The 20,295-nt window shown below is 52.1% G+C and overlaps 6 protein-coding genes across 6 annotated transcripts; 5 read left to right on the forward strand and 1 right to left on the reverse strand.

Moving 5' to 3' along the window:
* The first annotated feature begins 2,734 nt into the window (after positions 1 to 2,734).
* On the forward strand, positions 2,735 to 3,551 carry M431DRAFT_235899 (hypothetical protein). Its single transcript, XM_024913679.1, has one exon. The coding sequence runs from the start codon at positions 2,883 to 2,885 to the stop codon at positions 3,411 to 3,413; it is 531 nt and encodes a 176-aa protein (XP_024770836.1). The 5' UTR covers positions 2,735 to 2,882; the 3' UTR covers positions 3,414 to 3,551.
* Positions 3,552 to 3,567: 16 nt separating this feature from the next.
* Positions 3,568 to 4,154, forward strand: M431DRAFT_8407 (hypothetical protein; the record flags this gene model as incomplete). Its single annotated transcript, XM_024923390.1, has 2 exons — positions 3,568 to 3,735; positions 3,816 to 4,154. The coding sequence occupies 2 exons, from the start codon at positions 3,568 to 3,570 to the stop codon at positions 4,152 to 4,154; spliced, it is 507 nt and encodes a 168-aa protein (XP_024770837.1).
* Positions 4,155 to 6,618: 2,464 nt separating this feature from the next.
* M431DRAFT_511284 (hypothetical protein) lies at positions 6,619 to 6,988 on the forward strand. Its single transcript, XM_024919622.1, has one exon. It carries the CDS (start codon positions 6,639 to 6,641, stop codon positions 6,930 to 6,932), a length of 294 nt encoding a protein of 97 aa, XP_024770838.1. The 5' UTR covers positions 6,619 to 6,638; the 3' UTR covers positions 6,933 to 6,988.
* Positions 6,989 to 7,760: 772 nt separating this feature from the next.
* On the reverse strand, positions 7,761 to 9,355 carry M431DRAFT_511288 (hypothetical protein). The gene is made up of 3 exons (XM_024919623.1): positions 9,076 to 9,355; positions 8,899 to 8,959; positions 7,761 to 8,839 (listed from the first exon to the last, which is right to left on the reverse strand). Exons 1-3 carry the CDS (start codon positions 9,205 to 9,207, stop codon positions 7,869 to 7,871), a joined length of 1,164 nt encoding a protein of 387 aa, XP_024770839.1. The 5' UTR covers positions 9,208 to 9,355; the 3' UTR covers positions 7,761 to 7,868.
* Positions 9,356 to 12,719: 3,364 nt separating this feature from the next.
* On the forward strand, positions 12,720 to 14,392 carry M431DRAFT_485036 (hypothetical protein; the record flags this gene model as incomplete). The annotated part of the gene is made up of 3 exons (XM_024916246.1): positions 12,720 to 12,821; positions 12,967 to 13,515; positions 13,574 to 14,392. 3 exons carry the CDS (start codon positions 12,720 to 12,722, stop codon positions 14,390 to 14,392), a joined length of 1,470 nt encoding a protein of 489 aa, XP_024770840.1.
* A 2,509-nt stretch (positions 14,393 to 16,901) lies between these two features.
* Positions 16,902 to 18,932, forward strand: M431DRAFT_485037 (hypothetical protein; the record flags this gene model as incomplete). Its single annotated transcript, XM_024916247.1, has 2 exons — positions 16,902 to 17,713; positions 17,774 to 18,932. The coding sequence occupies 2 exons, from the start codon at positions 16,902 to 16,904 to the stop codon at positions 18,930 to 18,932; spliced, it is 1,971 nt and encodes a 656-aa protein (XP_024770841.1).
* Between the last annotated feature and the right edge of the window lie 1,363 nt (positions 18,933 to 20,295).

Below are 20,295 nucleotides of genomic sequence, written 5' to 3' on the forward strand. Positions count from 1 at the left end.
GTTTAAAGGCGGCGAATCGAGCTGTGGCTGAGTGAGGCCGGACGACGACGACGATGATGCTGGCTGGTTAACTAATGCGAATTGATGACTGACGGCGGAATTGGCGAGAATCAGTGCTCTCAAATCCTCGGGCTCGGGATCTTGCTCATGCTCATGCTCCTGTAATGGACTGTAATAATGCTAGCAACATCCAGATTCAGATTCCGGCGTCCTCGGTTTCGGAGAAGGCGAGAGAAGAAGCTGGACAGACGCACGGGATTGGTGGAGTTGCGCCAGTGAATGCGTCAGCCAAAAGGTGCGAGCGCGTGACAAAGCCAAGCAAGACAAGAGAGCCAGGATGAGCGAGCAGTGAGTAAGTACTGTAAAGCGAGGTGGATGAGATGAGTGAGTGAGCCGGTTCGTTCTCGTTCTCTCTTTCTTTCTCTCTTCTGTTCTCTAAATCTCTGTTCTCATCGATGTAATAATATGCTCGGACGGTGCAAGTACACGCAACACAAGTTCACAACCTGATGACCACACAGACTCTGCAACTCCTCAATCCGTACACAATGCGCGAGAAAAAATGACACGGACGGATCAGCAAGGCCCTGCACCGGTACTTTATGCTCTAAACCAAAGGGGACCAAAAAGACGCGGGCGGTACCCAGGTCGTGAGACGAAACGAGGGGCCAGTTGCGCAGGTGCAGCTATCGGCTGATGTACACTCCGCGTAGCGGACGGGCCCCGACGGAGCTTGTCGAACGGTACTGGTGCAAGGGCCGAAGAGACAATGACGATGACTGTGTACGAAGTATTAAGTATTAGGTATGCGGATGACGAAGGCACGAGTGAGCAATGGATTGTGTTCGTCTTATAGCGGATGAGTCAATTGTTAGGCCGGCCAGAAGCAATGAACCGGAAAAAGCGAGAGGCAAGCAAGGCTGATGAATTTAATTGGCGTCGAGCTGCTCTGATTCCAATTGCGCTGTAAGATGACCTCGGGATGACAGATTGATGCTGGCGTGGCCGGGCGCAGGCAGCTGTGAGTCGCTGTAATTGTGCGCTGTAGTGGCGACTGCTTCAGGCGCTTATAGGAGCCGCGTGTAAAATGCGGATATTCGTGACAGGTAGATCAATTCGACAAGGCAGACAAATTGCGGCCAACACAGCAATGCAGCCAGAAAGAGATACCAGAAAAAAGATGTGTAATAAAACCAAAGGAAAAATCAAGGAAGCAGAACAATGACAACAAACGATGATTTCAATGTCAACCGTCGAAAAGACGATCTCTTGCAATTGACCCGGCGACGGAACACTGGCGGTGAAGGTGTTTGAGACGGTGCTAGCAATGGGTCAAGTGTATAAGTCGTCTGGAGTCAAAAAGAGCTGTCGAGGCTATTATTGGATCAAAATGCAAGCAATTGGGCTTCTTCCTCCCTTGTCGGCGGAGCAGGGCTTTCGAAATCCCCACCGCAGCTTTCGATGGAAGGAAGACGAGGAAAAAGACTAGAATGAAAGATTTCAATTGATTAGGAATAGCGAGAGGGAGCCTGTGAGATCAAGCGAGCAGAAGAGAGTGAGATTTGTGGAGTTTGATGGAGGGAACGAGATGCAACAGCGGGCTGCAGCTCAAGCATCTCCCAAACGAGATGGAGCCGGATGGTAGGTAATGTATTATGTATGTCAGTTTGGTGTGGCGAGATCGATGAGTCGTCTCAACTGTTGCTCGCTTGCCGCGTGCAGGCCGCGAATAGTTGGTTGGACAGGACCAGCGGGAGGCTCGCAAACCATTCATGCGTGCCCGCGTGGAGGTTATTATAAGTTGAGGCCCGACTACACGTACGGCACGGGCAATCAGAGCACGATGAAGATGATGACCAGATACGGATTAAAGGGACACGCAGCTGCATCACGATCTACTACAGGTAACTCCAAAAGAAGGAACAGCTGCTGGCTCGAGGTAGCCTCAGGTACTCGTGCGGAGCGCCAGAGTATCGCGACGAGCCTCGATATCAGCATCGCCAACCACCTCACTAGAGCAGTTTAGGAGCCAGCCCATCACCATCGCCAGCCTGTAGCTTCTGCAGTCACGAGAAGGGTCCCGGCCTACCACTCGGCTACCTCCCCTTGCCTTTGGTCCAACGTCATTCGCTGTGCGCAATCACATCGCATGAGCGTCTGTTCTCTCCTCCCCCCGGATGCCCCGAATCTCTGTCGACCTGCGTCTTCGCCTCTCGCCCAATGAAGTGGCGGCTCCGCGCCCTCCCTCCTTCTCCCGAATCCTTGCTCCAACTACCTACTAGCAGTAGCAAGTTGCTGCCAGTCAGCAGCATATGCGAGGCACCAGGTCTCCAAAAGATGCGTCGCGGAACAGGTACGAGCACGCCAAAGCGTGTGCGCGTCCCTGACTTGACTGGGGGTGGCGAGACGCCTTTTACGAGGTCCGCGAACAAAACAGACGGAGACGAGACTGAGATGTCAAAACAATGGCCAGCCCCCCTCCCGTCGCTCTGGGCGACCATCTGTGAATGCTGCCTCGGAATCAATCAATCCCAGCTGCAACGGGCTGACCCGCTTCGCAGACTGGAGTTTCTGGTCTCCAGTGCAGGGCCCATGGATCTTCTTATCCTGTCTCTCCTCCCCGCTTTGGGGGAGCATAGGCTACATGTACGAGAGGGCAATTCGTACATACAACGTGCATGTATCATGTATGATGGGAACATGCAACCGATGCACGGAGCAGAGACGCTCCTTGCTTCACAGGGCATGCGAGGACTCATGTACTCCGTAATGTACGACGCACAGAAGCACTGTAGCCCGCATCACGAGCCGCCATTCATGACCAGCTCCATGGGGTAGGATAAGGCAACACTGACTGACACTGGAGAGGTAAGATCCAGGTCATGCCTGTATCGTATCGTATCGCATTGATTGACTCGGCTGTATGTACATGTACCTTAAGCTCTGCGTCCTGCTCCGCGACAGGCTCGTGTATTCGATACACGCAACTCGCGGTAAAAGCCCCTTGTAAATCCAGAGCCTCTGCATTATCGCATATCACCGACAGGCTTGCTTGGCTGCGCGTCTGGCCTGCCGGCTTGCATGAGGCCGCGAGTCGCAATTCGTTGCCGCCAGCGTCACTGCATGACACCATCTGGGGCTCCTTTTTTTCTCCTTCTTCCCTCTTCCACCATCACAGCATCACTCACCTATCACGCAGACAGGCGCGCCTCACTGCTCCCTTGTCCATGTCGCCAGCGCTGCGCTCCCCCCCCACACCCATCTTTCGCTCGTCCATTCGAGGGGTTGCAAAGTGCCAGCCAGCGTGGAGAAGAATTCAAGTCAGGAGGATGGAGGGGGTGGAAGGGACAGACACTAAGAACCAAGGGACGCCAGCTTGTGTGGCTTCTGGTTGGCAGAAAAAGGGAATCTAGACAACATGCCACTTAGCCCGTCAAACCACCACTAGATCCAGGAACAGGTGTCGTCGACTCAAGCGGGCCAGCGAGGCTGTGGGAATAGGCCATGAGGTCTCCATGAGGTCTGGGGTGATTGGACGGGGCCGGCCTGTCAGATGAGACGGCCAAAATGGACAAGAGTGGCCTTCCAAGGGATTCCATTCGACGCCGCCGATGCGCCAACCAGGTGACGACGGCCAGCCCCAGTGAAAAAGCCGTGCCAGAGCACCCAAGCCACGCTCTCCTGACTGGATGGATGATGGGCAGCCACTTTGGAGAGCCAGAGCTTGTCACCTTGGTAAGTTGCGAGTACACGCAACGGAGTGCCGAGCCGAAGCTGGGTCTCGTCTGTCCCCCTCCGCTTCTCTATATCCACAGGCGGAGGAGAGAGGCTTCAACCATTGCCACCGCTTACTATCACCAATTCGCTCAGCTATACGACTCAGGATGGAAAACTACGATAAGCCGTTTCCCAAGGATCTAGACGGTCCGCCGGGCGGGAAGAGCTCGTCAGCAGAAGCGGGCAACTCCAGCGGACGGAAAGCTGAACGTGACCTGGGAAAAAAGCGCTGGAGCCAGAGGATGAAGCTCTCCATGGCTAACACGCCAAAAAGTGACGGACCACTCACAGGAGCAAACGGCACGGGTAACGGTGCGGTGCGAGCGGAGCGTTTCCACATGGTTTCTGGGCTTGGAGGCTTAGGAAGAGAAGGATGATGCCGCAAGACACCGGCGCCACTTACATAGCTGCCCGTTTACAGTAATCAGCTCGTACTGTACGGTATCCTCATACGGAGTCCCATGGAGAACGGAGGAGTTGCAAGGCAAGGGACCAGGGCGAGAGATGCTACATGCAGGCATCGAATCGTCTGCGTGACATGCTAAAAGCCGATGGAAGAAGCCCAGAAAAAGAGCAGCCCCATATTCGCATGAAGAGAAACCCGTACCGTACCGGCCAGACCCATGAGAGAGAGCGGATGATCCGCTGGCGGCCGTCTCTTAGCCCGTCACTCGCACTAACAAAGCCCATCTCAGACGCTATCACGAAGCCAAAAGGGTACTTGTGGTGAGCGCTTTTCGCCGTGCTAAGCTCCATGTACCCTCTCTCTCAACTACCTAACTTAGTAGCATTGTACTGCTATCGCGGCAAGAGAAAACTAGAGAACGTTGAAGCTTGCAAGGGTTCTCTTTTTTTTTCGAGCTCATGTGAGAAATCAGTTTAAAGCTTCAACCCACTTTGGGAGCCCCCGTTAGCTGAGTTTCTAGCTCGGGGCACTATTGCTCCCGTACAAGTACATGTACAAGAATCACGGCGGCTAAGCCCAATCGTTTGCTAAAGATCCAATGCTCTTGAGGGGAGCTTTGGTTGCTTGCAAGGGTAGCTTTGGGGGGGGAGCTATCGATCGACGGTTTGAGCTACGAGCTGTTTTGAGGGGAAAATGTCAGTTGACGGTGCTGCGCCGAGAGAGCTGATGCCGCAGCCCGTTCATGACGGAGGGGAATCGTCTGCGTCATCCAGCCGTGACCATCGTCCAAGCTATATTTAATCGTTTCCGTAAATTGCAACAACCGCAAAGAAAAAAGCAGGGACAAGACAGGGTCACAGCTCATGCTATAATATGTGAGCTATTAATTCAAGCACATCATCATATCACAGCCGCCATCCCACTTTACCGTATTAAAAAAAAAAAAACATAAGTGCCCCTCCCTTGTCGGATCGCATCTGACTTGCTTTTTTTTCGTTCGAAAAAAGAGAATCCCAAGTCCTGTGACTGGCCACGTGGAGAACGAGAGCCGGCTTTTGCCACTGTGGGAAAGTTCTTTCGTTCCGTCTTAGATAGTAGTACTCGTACTAAGTTAGATGGGCCATGCGGTTGACCGAAGCCAAAAGCTGGCACGTTTTTTTTGGGCGTGCGACGATATGCCGGGCGCTTGCTGCCGCGGTGTCATTGGGCGCCCAGCGAACAAAAAACAAGGTCGAAGCTTTCGTTCGCCGGGCTTGGGAGACGGGAAAGGAGAAAAAAAAATCGTCTGACTGCTGATCTTGACATTGTTCTTTTTACTAGGCTACTTGATTTGGGATGGAGCGATGCTACGCCAAACGGAGGATATCGGTGCCGTTTGGTGAGAAAGAGCCAAGGCTTGTTGGACCTGATGAGCATCATACGGCGTGTTGGTCACGAACCTTTTTTTTTTATGACTGGGATATGCACCTATGAGTGAGTACAGTAAAAAAAGAAAAAGAATACGTTGCTTGCATTCCACGTTTCACGAGCCGGACTGGCCGGGAAGATGAGTGAGAGAGGTGCGGTTATAGCACAAAAAGAAGAGTGAATCTAGCCATACAGAGTACATGACGTTTTTCAGCCGTAAGATGGGAAGATGAGATGGATGGCAAGGAATTTCGCCAAATGAAGATGGAGGTCATCTTTCGAGCTCGTGATGGAAAACGACAGTGGCTCAGGTTTTACAGCTGCTTCTACTCTTTAGTTCTTTTCTTTTTCCTTGATTTTTCTGTCCGACTGTTCCGCAATTCCGGCGGCGGCAGCAGACACACTATCGAAGCCTCGTTGTTTTCTCTTCCTCAAGCAGTGAGTGTGATGATGGCTTGACTGCTATTGGCATAGGCGCGCCAAACGCGGGCAGAGAAACGCTCGAAAAGGAATCTTTGCTCTCCCCAAACCCAGCCATCATCTATCACCTTTTTTTTTTGGTCTTCTTCTCCTTCTCTTTCTAGATTCTTTCGCAAAATTGACTCTCTCCCCCAAATCTTTTACCAGTCTCCTCTTGATAGGACAAATTCCGCTGCAAGTCTCCTCCATACTAACTAAACCCCATTCCCATTCCTCACACATGCATGCACCAGTAAGAAAAAAAAAAGGCTTCCTCTTTCCACCCAATGATAGCGACCCGCGAATGAGAAGCGTGGCGGTGAGCACATACATGTCCACGAGACGATAATCCACACACACACACACGCAGGACACTACCCACGCTTTTTTCCTTCTTTTCGTGCGGCTTCCTGGGCAACCTGACCAAACAAAACACTGGGTTGGTCATGGGCTAGTGTTTTGTGGTACAACGTGCCCCCCTTCAAGCGAGTTTTGTCTTTTGATGCTGTGGGAATGAATGGTTTTCATTCGTTAAAATTCTAGGGATCCAATGATTTCTCTCTTTCTGTGTTGCTATGGTTTTTACTCCATGTATCCACAAATAGGTACTGCTAGCACACTGAAGCTTGCGAAGCTTCAAAATCGCAACAGCATACATGTATGTTGCTACCCTACACCTCTCAACGAGAAAAAAAAAAACCACACCTCTCACAAACCCAGCAAATCAACCACCATTCACCCAGCCACCCCCAGCACACCGTCTCTTCAACCTACCCAAGGCATCAATCAATCAAAACCCCAATCCCAAAAAAGAGGCGCCGCCACAGCGCAATCCCCGCGTTCCAATCAAGCTCCCCAAACAGCTCTTTCTCCTTCACTCTAGCTACACTGTATCTGCCTTGTAAGCCTACGAAAACAAAAACCCCCAAGCAAGGGGCCGGGGAAAATAGCAGCCCGCATGCATATGTATGTATGGTACAGCACAGTAGTATATGTATTGTTCCGATGATCGGAAACCTGCCCGTCTCCATGAGGGGAAGTTTCGATACAATGTCCGCTGTTGTAAATACATTTTACATTCTACCCCAGGAAAAAAAAAAGACAGTATCATGTCGTTCTCATTGGATGATGAAACGGCATGCCAGCTTAATCCTTGCCGCAAAACTTACACGTAGGCAACCCTCTCCCCAGAATCATGTAGTAGCAACAGTAGTTAGTACTGTTCCTTTTTACTTGTCCCTTTATTAGCGTTTTACTAGAGCCGTGTGATGGGCCAGTTCAGGGCGTGACGCAGGGGTGTTAGAGAGGCCATGTTCGACGGCCGGGAGGAGGATGGGATGAGCGGGGGATCAATGCGCTGGCCCTGCGTCGGAGCTACGATGGTTGGGATGGGATGTGCTGGCCGATTATGTTGCTTATCGTCAACTTATTGAGGCTGGCTAGCTTCAAGTGCCGGGACAGTCTAGATGGCTGTTATCGATCATGGGACGCCGGGCGTTTCGTCAATGGCTTTCTGCCGGATGAGCGAGGTACCGGCAAGTAGATGAGGTACTTGGGGAGTATTCAAGCTGGATTTGATAACATGCTGTAAAAGAGAGCTGCTATTAATGCTACACGTGCTTTGATGAAGCTTGCCTGCTGTCCGTGTAAGTGAGTAAGCTACTTTGTACCTATTACCCCATCATCGTCTCAACGACCGCAAGCTTTATGCCCTCCCCTTTTCGACTTGTGTTTTCGATCGTCCCGTCTGGTCCAGTTTTGCCCATTCTGCTCCTTTCGTTCTTAGCTTTTTGAACTTTCATCTTTCCACCCTCATTCTTCAAGCTTCATCGTCCTCTTGCCATACTGGCAGGAACACATCGACCACAATGGGCTTGCTAAACAGCTTCCCCTCAGTATGCGGATAACTGCCCTTCATAATCGCAGCATTCACGACACACGTCTCCTTGCGGCCGGCTCTCCCCGCCAACGCCTCATAATCGCAATCCTCAGACTCATCCGGATTGCCCCCATAGCCCACGCCGTCATCGTTGCTGTCGTTACCGCCTCTCTTTTGGGCAGCGACGCTAGAGCCTTGCTCTGATGATTCATCCGAACATGTCCCCGCGGGCGCCGATGTCGTGGTGGCCGTTTGTTGGTCGTCTTCATAGCTATAGCTGGGCCTGCCTGGATGTGAGCCGTCGTTTGCGAGGGCCGGCATCTTGCCTGCCTTGCCGGTGAGGTCGACCAAGCTGATCTTGTTGTTGCCTTTGCCGGGATCCTCCCATGCCATGGCGGCCCTCTCGGCGTAGGGCGTGGCTTTGTTTTTGAGGTCCCAGAGCACTCGCTCCGCCCCTCGCCCGTCGTGTATATGACCGCAGACTGCTAGCTTGGGTCTGACTCTCCAGAGAGCCTGTCGCAGGGCCTCACAACCAGCAGATCGCTGCCCTTCTGGCTGATCGCAGTGCGTACGTGGCGGCGTGTGCGTCACTACAATGTCCGTCTCGAGCGGGATGAGCTCCCACAAGGAGGTGAGGTCAGCAGTACCCTCGCCATGGTCTTTCGGGGCTTCATAGTAGAAGGCCCATAGTCCGTTGCGAGGAGAGTAGGGGGAGCCAAAGATGGTAAACTCCGTGTGCGGCCCCGTGGGTGATTTGAGACGGATCGTTGCCGAGTCGTGGCAGAGATACGTGAGGGATGGCGACGAAGTGAGTAGGTTGATACAATCTGCCGGATTCTGCTTGATCTTGTTGTGAAAGGAGTCGCCATGATGAAAGTAAAAGTCTTCATCCAAGGTGACATCGTGGTTGCCTAATTCCTCATCAGCATCGAACAGTTTGTCAAGCTCACTCAGAATGATCAACACTTACCTCCCACGATGATTTTGGCTTCAAAGTCAGCCTCTTCGAGCCATTTCACTGCCCTAGAGAGCTTCACGATTTCAAACACGGTCAGTTGAGCCGTTGCCCAGCAGCGTGACGTCAAGGGCGTTGGAGTTGCAAAATCAACCAAGCACCCGCCAAAAATGGAAACGAGAGACAGCCTACCTCTGAGATGCTTCCCTTGTTGGTAAGGTCTCCGGCATGGATCAAAACATCGCCGGCCGGAAGTTTGATGTTGCAATTGTGGGTGTCGGAGATGCAGACAATTCGTGTCTTGCGCAGCTTTGGAGTCGCCATGTCGTGGTGACGAAGGTGATGCCTGTTGGAGCAATGACTCTTGATTTACCCGAAGAATTGCAAGAAACAGGCAGGCTTTGGTATCCCCGCAGAATAGTATTTCTCCAGCTGCAACAGACGTGATGAGATGAGTTTTATATGCCTCCCGCCCCCCCGGGAAATTATGTGTCGTCCCAGCAGGAAGAGCATTGACTGCAAGGCCGTTGTGATTCGGCCAGCTAACTTCCAACTTGGTGTACCACAGCATATAAGCCGTGGCTGTTGATTGGCTAGCCGGCAGGCCTGTGTAGCTCCATCTACACCGATTTCTCTCGTAACGTTTAATTGGTATGCAGGCATGGCCTTGAATGTTTGCTCCAGATGTCATTTTCACCAATTCAGCCCGCCCAATGCCAGCCAGCCCTGTCCAAAAATAGGCTCGGGATTTTGTCTGTGCAGGCGATGAGGTCATCTTCCACGTGTGTAACCTCTACCAATTTCTCGTGTATGTCGCCCGAGATTATGGCCCATGCTGTCCTCCCGCAGAATGTCGACGAAGCATCTGGAGGCGCGGTGTGCTCGTACATGTAGACGCTGCTTTTTGAAGTCTCCGTGATGTTTGAGCCCAGCAGTCAAAGCTCTGCTTGGATTGACTGGATTGACCTTTGGAGTACATGCACTCCGCATCGGCACAGGACAACATGTCCCGGCGAGGATCGGGATCCTGGATATATTGTATCAAGTGAGCCAGCCACCCTGCACGGCCATCACGCTGGTTTTCAGCTTCACCGTCCGTGTGCTCGCGTGTGCATTTTCAACCCGTCTTCCCCGTCCACTGCGTGCCTGCGGTGAAGTGAGTTGAGCAATATTCCCCACCGGTGGCTGAAAGAATAGTTTTAGGGTACACCAGCCATCAAATAGGGATTGGATGACGCTGGAGGTGATTGGGAAAAGCTTTGCCAACTGCTAGGTAGTGTTGACGATGGTCACAATCATCGTATGATTGATTCAACCGAGCACACCGACGTACTCGTATGCATGTAGGCCTGTCGCCTGTAGGTGTCTCATGGCACACGCATATTTGATGCTGGTAGAGAGATGCAATTACACCACTTGCGTTTATTCTGGGGTCATCTCATTGATATAGATGGAATCTGTTGTAGGTGCATCGTCAGCAGATGCTCGTGCGAGGACATTTGTAGAAAAGCAGTGCAGACCATAACAATGGGAGAGTCGAGCACGAGCATTCGATGCTTACCACACGCAACAGATCGACAGTCGCACAGACGTGTGTCTTGCACATGCATCGCATCAGAAGGTATTCTTTCGTTTCCCGCTCGCTAGAGCTGGCACAATTTGTTGTCTGCAGCCTCTTTTCTCATCTCGTCAGGCTAAACGAGTAGGGCAGTGAAGACGGCAAGACGCAAGCCGCTGCGGGTCGTCGTTTTTGCCATGATCTCTCCCCTTTTATCACATTTTCCCTTTGCAATGCATCGTACATTGGAATAGCGCTGTATCAAACAATGCTAGAGTGAACATTCTCATGAGAGGGGTGATGAAAGTGAGGCAGAAGACCGTGGACACATCCATAGATGGATCTGAATCTGACGGTACATGTCCATGCCATAACCGGATGTGCCCCCCTTTCTCCTCGCCTCATATTGATGTGAGCTGTCTTTTCTTTTGCCCGCGTCCCGGAGGGTACACACTCGCAGCACAACAAGAATTCCTTGTACGGTAACAGCACGGCAAACGCATGTACCGATACGCAGCCACTCGAGTTACTGCCTCGTGCTGGTAGTATCAGTTACCTCGTAGGTGCGCCCATGTAAGCACAACCATGCAGGTATGCTCGAGTATTCCCTGGTTGCAGGTGACCATGGCATGGCCGGGGTTGACCTGGTCGTCTGGGGCAATACGGTAGCCGCCACACGTATGTACGTACTTGTACATGCAGCGCTGGGCTGATGCTGCCACTTAAGCAGTTGCCGGGGGAAAGCGGTACGATAAATTCACTCTTCCATTGATGTCTTTACTGTTGGTGAATGGCATGATGGTGATGGTAGATATCGCGGGTCGTTGATGTGATTGGGGCTTTGAGGAGGAGAGGAGGTTGCAATGTCGCAGAATGGCTCCAGCTTGCTGCTACAAGAACGAGTACCGCCCGTCAAGTAACCAACGCGGATGTGCTCCAGTAACAAGAGTCCCAGCAGGGGTCCTTGCCCACTGGAAACAGGCGACAGGGCCCTGTAGCCAAGCCATCAAATGGGTCCAGCCCAGCCATTCAATTCCATGATGGCTGACTGGATGTTCGACTTACACCAGACACCGTGAAGAATCCTCTTCTCAGCTTGATGCCCTCCTCACCACATGACAAGGCAGGGGGAAACAAACAAGGTTTCGACGAGGTGGAAGAGCAAAAATTAACATTGGAAGAACCCCCCACCAACGAGAAAGCTTCTGCATCATGGTAATCAAAAGACAGTCGACGGCAATCACCTTTGAGTTCCACTGATGATATCAACCCATGTCGCCAAATAGCCCGAATCGACCTGGCGCCTCCTGGCAAATGAGCGGGTGGGCCACAGGCCTGGAGCCAACGGCGGGTGAGTCGCTCCAAAGCTGCGGCTTGGCCGGGTTTTGCAGCAGGAAAAATACATCAAACCCTTGAACGCATTGAAGGCATCCATGATCAAATTTGCGTGGGTGACCAGTACGAGTTACGAGTTACTTGATAATGGATGTGTGTTGCTGAGCAGACCGAGGTACCGGTACTCGATGTGCGTGCAAGCAAGCTCAAGAGCTCTTACAATTCACTCCAATTCATCACGGCACTGCGTTTCCCCTTTCAATGTTAGCAGCACCGCCCGTAGCGCACCTCGCTAGCCGTTAGCTGCCCCCAACCAGCCAACCACACCACCCGCATCGCCAACTTGTGCCTCTAGCCCGCCTTCTTCCCCCTTCTCCGAGATTACTTGAGTGTACTACTACGAGTACTACTATCGACCACTGCGACGACGCTGCAGACTCCGACTTCTCGTCATCTTCTTCTTCGGTTGAAGCTCATTGTCTGGCCATTTGCGGCGACTGCGGCCAGCCAGCTTGACTGCCATTGCGTTGTCAAGAGAGCTTCCGTCCGCCTGAGCTTTGACCTTGTTCGTTTCCGTTTCCGTTTCCAGCCCTTTCACTCGTTTTAGACAAAGCAAGAAAATTCCAAAAAAAGAAAAGAGAAAAAAAGAAAAAAAGAAAAATACCCCATGTCTCAGGGGAGCATCGCGACAAACCGACTCCACGAGGCTTGGTGAATTTAGTCGACGCGACAATCGACCACTTTGACCGCCACTACCAACCACACTTCCATTTTTTTTTTTTCCATTCTCAACTTGTCATTCGATCCATCATTTTTTATTCTTGTCCTTTTCACATCTACCGCACCGCTTCCGCTTCACTGACTCGATCCCGCATCCGATTTTGCCATCACTAAGAAAAAGGGGGGAAACGTTACTGGTACACTCTTCAGCTCGGCTACCACTATGGCTGCCATTTCAGCGGCTCGGGGCGCTCCCACAGCACTGACGCCACCGAGCAGCAGCCATGGCGACGAACCATCGTGGAGGTACCGGGACCATCATGAAGTAAGTTGACGACAAACAACTTTTGTCCTAGGAGTAGGAGCGCCACATGCCGATCTTGTGAGGCGCTGCATGGCCGCATGACTTGATGGTTTGCTGGGACTTGACTCTATTGGAATGCTTGCCGACTAACCTGCAACCCTTTCAGGAGGCGTATGGCGAGACGGGCGCCGGATACTACGACGACGACGCAGCACCACGAACTAACGGAAACTCCAACCACTTCGACTCACGAAAGATGCCCGCCGACGAGGTGTCCACCCCTCGATGGGACGCACACGCAGAGAGCGGCGTGCAGTCGCCCGAGTTCGACAACATCCGGTCAAATTGGTCCACCGGTGAGCCGGAGACGGACGACGTCCAGTTCCAGCGTGGGCGCGCGGATTCCACCGTCGGCCAGGAGGTGGAATCGAAATGGATTCACCGCGACAAGCTGGCGCAGATAGAAAGCGAGGAGCTGCAGGCAGCTGGCTTCATCCCCAGGTCACGGGCCCCCAGCAAGCAGCGGCGGGATAAGAGTGCTCGGAGAGGCACCGACGCCTCGGAGCACATCCGGTCCAAGCAGGACCAGACACCCGAGTCTGCAGATACCCCGACGTCGCCTTGGGATCTCAAGGTTCCGGACGAGGCGATCGAAGAGGGAAATGCCTCGGCTGCGGCAAACGCCAAGGCTGGTTCAAGGATACCGGTCTTCAAGGTCAGTCGGACACACAGCAACATTATGATACTAAAACATGTACTAACGACATCTACAGACACGCTCTAGGAGTGGTAGTGCCACCCTCAGAGAGTTGGCTCCTAGTGCCCCGATTGAAAAGGCTGAGAAGCCCAAGCCGGTGCAGCGATCCACCACGGAATCCTCGCCCAAGAAACCGACAGCTGCGAGCCGAAAGAACTCGGAGCCTGTCAACTCGAAGCCGAACAAGGCTGCCGGACGACCCAAGACTCGATCAGGCCCTAGCAAGGATTCGACGAACAGCAACGCACGACCCAGCACCCGCTCTGGAGAGGCCACTCTCAAGAAGCAGCCCGAGGGCAACCCGCCGTGGATGGTGGACAGCTACAGACCCGACCCTCGCCTCCCCCCCGATCAGCAAATCATACCCACCGTCGCCAAGAGACTTATGCAAGAGAAGTGGGAGCAGGAGGGCAAGTTTGGCGATGCTTACGACAAGGACTTCCGGCCCTTGAACGACAACGTGCTGCCGATTTTCCGAGAGAACTCTGCGCCGCTGGAAGAGGCGGCCAAGCAGGAACCCCCGGCCGAGGAAGACATGCAGATCCACGATGCGCCAGGCCAGACGGACGAGTGGCCGCTCAAGGCAGAGGCTCCCAAGAGCCCGCCCCAGGCGCGACTGGGCTCATCCTATTCCACCATGCCCAAGATTTCAGACATTCAGCCGCCAAAGAGCCCTCTGCCTGGCCAGCGGCCCCCCATGACGCCACAAGGAACACAAGGAACGGCGCAGTCCCAGAGCCAGCTCAGCGAAAAGGCCCAGAGCACCCAGAGGATCCCCGATGTTCCAGACGACCAGGACCAGAAAGGAGGCTGTGGCTGCTGCGTCATCATGTAAAACCAGGACATTCGCAAAACCACATACAACGATGCAGGCATTCTTCTGCTTTTTTTAGCAACTTACTACATGTTATTATAAACTAGACAACTATCAGAGAGCACAAACCAACTAATCCGTACATATCGAGAGAACACTCTTTTTTATTCTTTCTCACAACCCGCTTTCTCTTCCCCCTTTACGACGTTACGAAACTACCCCCAAAAAGCTGTTTGACTTAGCCGGCAACATTTATTCTTTTTCTTGTTAAACAGCAGCAACAACTTGTCGACCAACTGATTACCTAGCGACTTGATCTATTTTTTCCTTTCCTTGTCTTTTTATTTGTCCTTGCGAACAACCAATCCCCGGTCGAGCCCCGAGTTGGAACCTAGACGAAAGCTGGAACATACGTGGCAAAGAGGTGGAAGAAAGACACGTCATCTATCTTTATACGCAAGCGAGGAGCCTTACTCGGGCGGGCTGCCACCTTGTGTACTTGTGGAATCCTACAGATTCTGGTTTCCGTTCCTATCGTTCGACCCGTCAATCTTTGTTAATTCCTCTCCTTTTTTTTATTATCTGTATTGCGTTGCGTTTTTGTGTCTTTTTTTACTGTTTGCGAGAAGAGGTGGCTTTCTTCAACTTGACCCTATCTTGAAATTTGTTTTTTTATTACTACCATTCGAACAAGAGAAGGGTGTTCTTGGCGCCGGAGCGGAAAGGGGGAGGGCTTTTTTTTTTCTTTGTTTTTTTTCTTCGCGTTTTTAGGTATCTTTGAGAAGAAACTTGAATCCCCTCAAACTTTGGAGAAAAGCAGCTGTGTGCCTGGTCTTTTCCTCTTCCTCTACCTACCTATGGTGATGTGTGCAAGGATGTCTTGAGATGATGTGAATTTTTTGTAGATTTGGTTGAGTATAGATTGATTTTTTGCGTTGTTTTTGTTTTTGCTGTTTTTTGCTGTTTTTTGTTGTTAGCGGGCGGGACTGATAGACGAGGTACCGATACATTATATCCAATTTGAACTTTTATACTGCGGGATTGAAGCATCACGATGCGGTGGGATGGCCCATCATTCTATCGTAGTAAAGGTGTGAATCCCATCAAGCGTTGGTTTCGTTGGTGACGGATTGAAAACTTTGTTTTATTACGTCTTCCATACTAAGTAGCTTACTCATGGTCTACTGAAGCTGTAAATCTACTAAATCTGCTACGGTGTTCATGTGGTTGCGGTTTACACTTTATCTACGCTCTCAACTTAGCCCGCTATCAAACTCTAAGCTTCCCAATTTTGGAGAAGGTCATCCACGTGGCACTCAGACAATGGGAAATCCTCTAAAAGTGAGACGAGACACGGGTATTGGATGTTTTATCTTGATGGGATTTTCAGGGCTGCCCTACGCGTCCTCCCTTTTGTAAATCGAGGCATATCTGCGGCTGAATTGATGCTTGTAGGAAGTCATGAGCAAAGGGAAGAAAGTGAGGCTGCTGCATTTGATAGGGCATTCTACTGCTGTAGTAATGTGTTGTTTGATCACATGGACGGTATAGTAGTGAGGGATGCCTGGAGCGCGGATCGTTGTCGTGGCTGCTAGGCAGTATTTTGCCATCCAAATGCTCTGCCGTCCTTTTTTTCCTTCACCGATGGAATGATGTAGTATTGGATGGCTGGAGAGAGGCTGAGCAAAGACACATCCGAGCTGGAGAATTGACTAGAAATGCAGAATGGAGAATTTGGGGGGAATCTGTTAGCGGATTGGATGTTTGGGACTGGGGTTAGTGCATGCAAGTTGGTTACAGCGCATTTATCACCCCTGCCAGGCACACGGCACTTGCTGAGACGCTGTTTCTCCAGCGATTTCTCTCCCTGGCCCAACCTGGCGCGTGTCTTGTTTTTTTTTTCTTCTTCTTCTTGCATTGCATTGCATTGCATTTGATCTTGGTGACTTTGGAGCACGCAATCGTGAGTTCTGGCCCTGCAGCTACGAGGATTCTTACTTTGGGATTTCTGCTGGGATTTGCTAACGGGGGCTGTTTTGCGGTATGGGTAGGGCATTGATACCGGATCCAACGAAGCACTCTTCCAACAACCTGTGGAGGCGTGGATATAGAATTACCGACCACGATTTGCGGAAACGATTCGAGCTGAAGCGATAGAATACGAGACATGGTCCGGTTGGGAACGAAGAGGACAACACTATAATAACACGGACAACGTTACACATACTCTTGCTGCTGCGGAGAGGACAAGTGGAGGCGGGTTACTCGAAGCTCTGAGCTTGGATTGAAGAGGAGGTCGAGCTCTACGCTGGAGCTTATTGTCTTGACTACGTTGCTCTAGACAGCAGGCAGTCGAAATAATAGCTGGAGCAGCAAGTAGCCAACGGTATAAGCGGCAAAATCGACGATAGCATACACGACAGCGGATATACCCACGATTGCTGGAAACAACAGGCAGCAGGAGACGGATCCAGCAGAATATGCGGTCGCGGGATTGTTCCCCTTGGCTGAGACGACCTGGGATCGGGACATGGACGTCGTATACGTGCGGCAATCGAGTCGCCCCCACGAGGTAGCAGGGCCCGATGGCAGGCGGTCATGGGATGTCACCATTCAGGTCAACAAACAACCAGAGAGTACCATCACCATCACAGATCCGTTCCTCGAGGCGGAGTACAAAGACATCTTTGAGGACTATCTCCGTAACTCGGACCGTCAGCATTGGAGCCTGCAGAGCCTGGAGCTCGAGGACAGCGGCACGGATGGCGTATCGCTGGCAGAGCATCGCATACATGCATATGGGGAGATTCTGCTCGCCCAACTGGGCCTCTTGCGGCCGAGAGTGCTTCGTACGGGTAGTACCGAGGTCCAGCTCGTCGTTGTTGAACATTATGACTCCCACGAAGATGAAAAGTCCATTAACAAGGCCGGAGGCATCCACTGCCTTGCCTGGGAGCTTCTCGAATCTGTCAGGAGCCCGCTGATGCGGAACCTGCGATTGAGAGTGACACGGGTGAGTGACTTTGCCAGCCAGCTAGCTCGACCACTGGGACCGCCACGGTCGTTGTCGAGTGTACAAGTCAACCCCAACGGTTCGTTTTACGTGCTGCTGGTGATTGCCCGCGACTTCAGCCGGTCCGGGGCTGACCGTGACCCGGAGCCTGATTTGGCTCAGTGGCCGTTGATGAATGTGCAGAAGAAGCTGAGGAGCCGGTTGCTGCTGGAGGTGGTGCGGCCGGGCAGTATAGAGGAGCTGGATGAGCATCTGAAGGTGAGGGCTAGCCATGGAGTGCAGTTTAACTTGGTCCACTTTGACCTTCACGGAAGGATCATGGATGATGAGTAAGTTATGCCGTCTTGACGTTCCCAAAGGGTTTCAATGACTTAACCAGTGGCACGTAGGTACGGCCGGCAAATGCCTTGGCTTCTGTTTGCCAAGAAGCCTCTAGGCCTCAGCTCGCACGTAAACCAAGTTCCACAGACTCATCTCGCCAAGGCATCAGATGTCGCCAAGGTGCTGGCCGACTATCATGTCGAGAACGTGGTTCTGAATGCGTGCCTCTCGGCGTACAACCGATCGGGCCCGTCAACAAACCTGGCCCACATCTTTCTCGAGCGTGGCGTCCACAACGTGTCTGCCATGTGGTTCTACGTGCACTGGCAGACCGTGGCGACGTACCTCGAAGCCTTTTACAACGAGCTACTGATTAAAGGCACCGACTTTCACGTGGCGGCGCAGCGAGGCCGGGACGCCATTCAGCGGAATCCTACGAAACGGACGGGGCAGCCGTACCAGGACTTTTTTCTGTGCGTCAACTACACCAGGGATATTAGGAGACCAGCTACGATTCACAGGGAGCCGAGCCCGACGCCGTCGGCGCACTCAGCCGAGTCGTCCACGTCGAATACTTCGATGAAGAGCTTCATGAGCGGCAAGTGGAGGCCGTCGACGCCTCGGCTCAGCGACAGCTTCCTGATTGGAGACGAGCCCATCATGCGGCTACAGCTCCACCTGCTGGAGCTGGAGTACAAGCTCATGACGTCCCGGGTGGTGTACGCCAGCGACCTGCGGAGGACCGGATCGGACCTGAACGCGACGATTGAGAAGATGGTGACCATGTGGCTCAACACAAACTTGGTGGACGACGTGTACTACTACAAGGCCAAGGACTTTGCCAAGCGCAAGACGCTGACGGGCTCGGTGCCGTACCGCGAGAAGCGCTCGCGAGCATCGTCCGGAGGCTACCTGCAACTGCTGTTCCCGCGGCCCGTTCGGGCGCTCCGGCAGACGCTGCACATTGTGCGGGAGGTGGACCCCGTGGTGGACCCCGGATGGCAGGCCGACGACGTGGAAAACCAGCGGAGCGAGGAGAGACGCTCGCAGGTTCAGGATGGGCTAGAGAAGTTCGTGGAGAAACTGGAGAGACACAGCTATCTGCTCTTCATTGGTAGCCAAGACGCGCAGTGGTACCGCACGTATCTGCAGTATCTGCGGGGCGAGTGGTGGCTGCACATGCCATGGACGTTTACGGTGCATAGTCGGTACGTCAGGGATCCGTGATGACGGAGAAGCGGAAGCAGATTCCGCGGACTACCATGCAGTGAAAGAAAATCCGAATGGGGTGACTTAGAGTTTTTCCCCTTTTGACTCAGCGGAAGTTTTTGGGCCGGGGAAGCTCGGTGAGCCGAGGCTTTTGCTGTTTTTGATCGATCGGGAGGTTCGGCGAAAGTGGGCTGTTTTACGGACCTTGTCTGACCGGAGGAGGATGCCGGACAGCCCGGTTTTCTTCCATTGAAGGGAGTATTTTTTATCTTTTTCATGTGATTTGTGCAGGGCGTGTTTGCATTTGCATCAAGGATACATATGGGAGACAAGAGGGAGCGCTTTTGCGAGGGCGATATTTCATGGATATGCGTGTATGAAGGCATTGGACGGGAGCATTTACATGGTTATGACTTGGAGTAGTGCCTTTTTCTTCTTCTGTTTCTTTTCTTTTCAGCGTTATGGCATTGGGGTGATGGGAGTTTTAGTTATGTTATAGATGAGCGTGCATTGCATGGACGTTACGTTATTTACATGAGAGTCTTTCTTATAATACGTATATATATCTTTGTTCTGATTACTATATCGGGTTTGTTTGATGATTGCAATAATGTGCTGTGTGTGAATCGAGTAGAATTTGGTGGAATAAGCACCCATGCATGTCGTACATGATGCGCGTAAGACGACACGGACCCTGAAGGAGTCCGAAAGAGCACGCACGGCCTAGGCAGCTGTATTACATTACATGATTATCGCCGATTCGCATACATAGTCTATCATCCAAGAGGGATGGGATGCACACCATGGTTATTATTTTAGTCAGAGTAAGTAAGCGTGATTTCACAACAATGGTGCGATGGGCTGCGTGTTGCCGAGCTCGAAGAAAAATAAAGTGGTGTGTATGGGTAAGAGAAAGAAAATAAAGTTGGTGTACGGAGTATGGGGAAGAAAGGAAGAAAGCCTCGGGAGGTCGGAAGAGTCGGGTGGCGATGGGACGGAGGAAACGGAGTGCCGGGTACCGGTACGCGGATAGGGGGGGGAATGGGATTGGAGAAGGGCTAACGGAGGATATGTTGCGGTACTTGGATGATGGATTGATTGTCCGTGATTATTTTATTAGATACGGGGGGAGGATTGAGTCCGTTGTCCGGGGTGTGTGTGTAAGTACTAATGTAGTATTGATTGATTGATATGTTGTATTGTGTTGTATTTGATGGTTGTTTGAATAGAAGAGAAGCCACTGTATTATAGTGCTAGTTGACCGTTTTATTTCAAAGACAATGCGACATTGATTGATTGATGCTTATTCCCATGACAGGCTTGACAGTAGACTGTTCTAGTGCCAGCCAGCTCCCTAACCACTAACCTTATATCATCCAAT

This window comes from Trichoderma harzianum, assembly GCF_003025095.1.
Source record: "Trichoderma harzianum CBS 226.95 unplaced genomic scaffold M431scaffold_12, whole genome shotgun sequence".
In the NCBI taxonomy this organism is placed as follows: domain Eukaryota; kingdom Fungi; phylum Ascomycota; class Sordariomycetes; order Hypocreales; family Hypocreaceae; genus Trichoderma; species Trichoderma harzianum.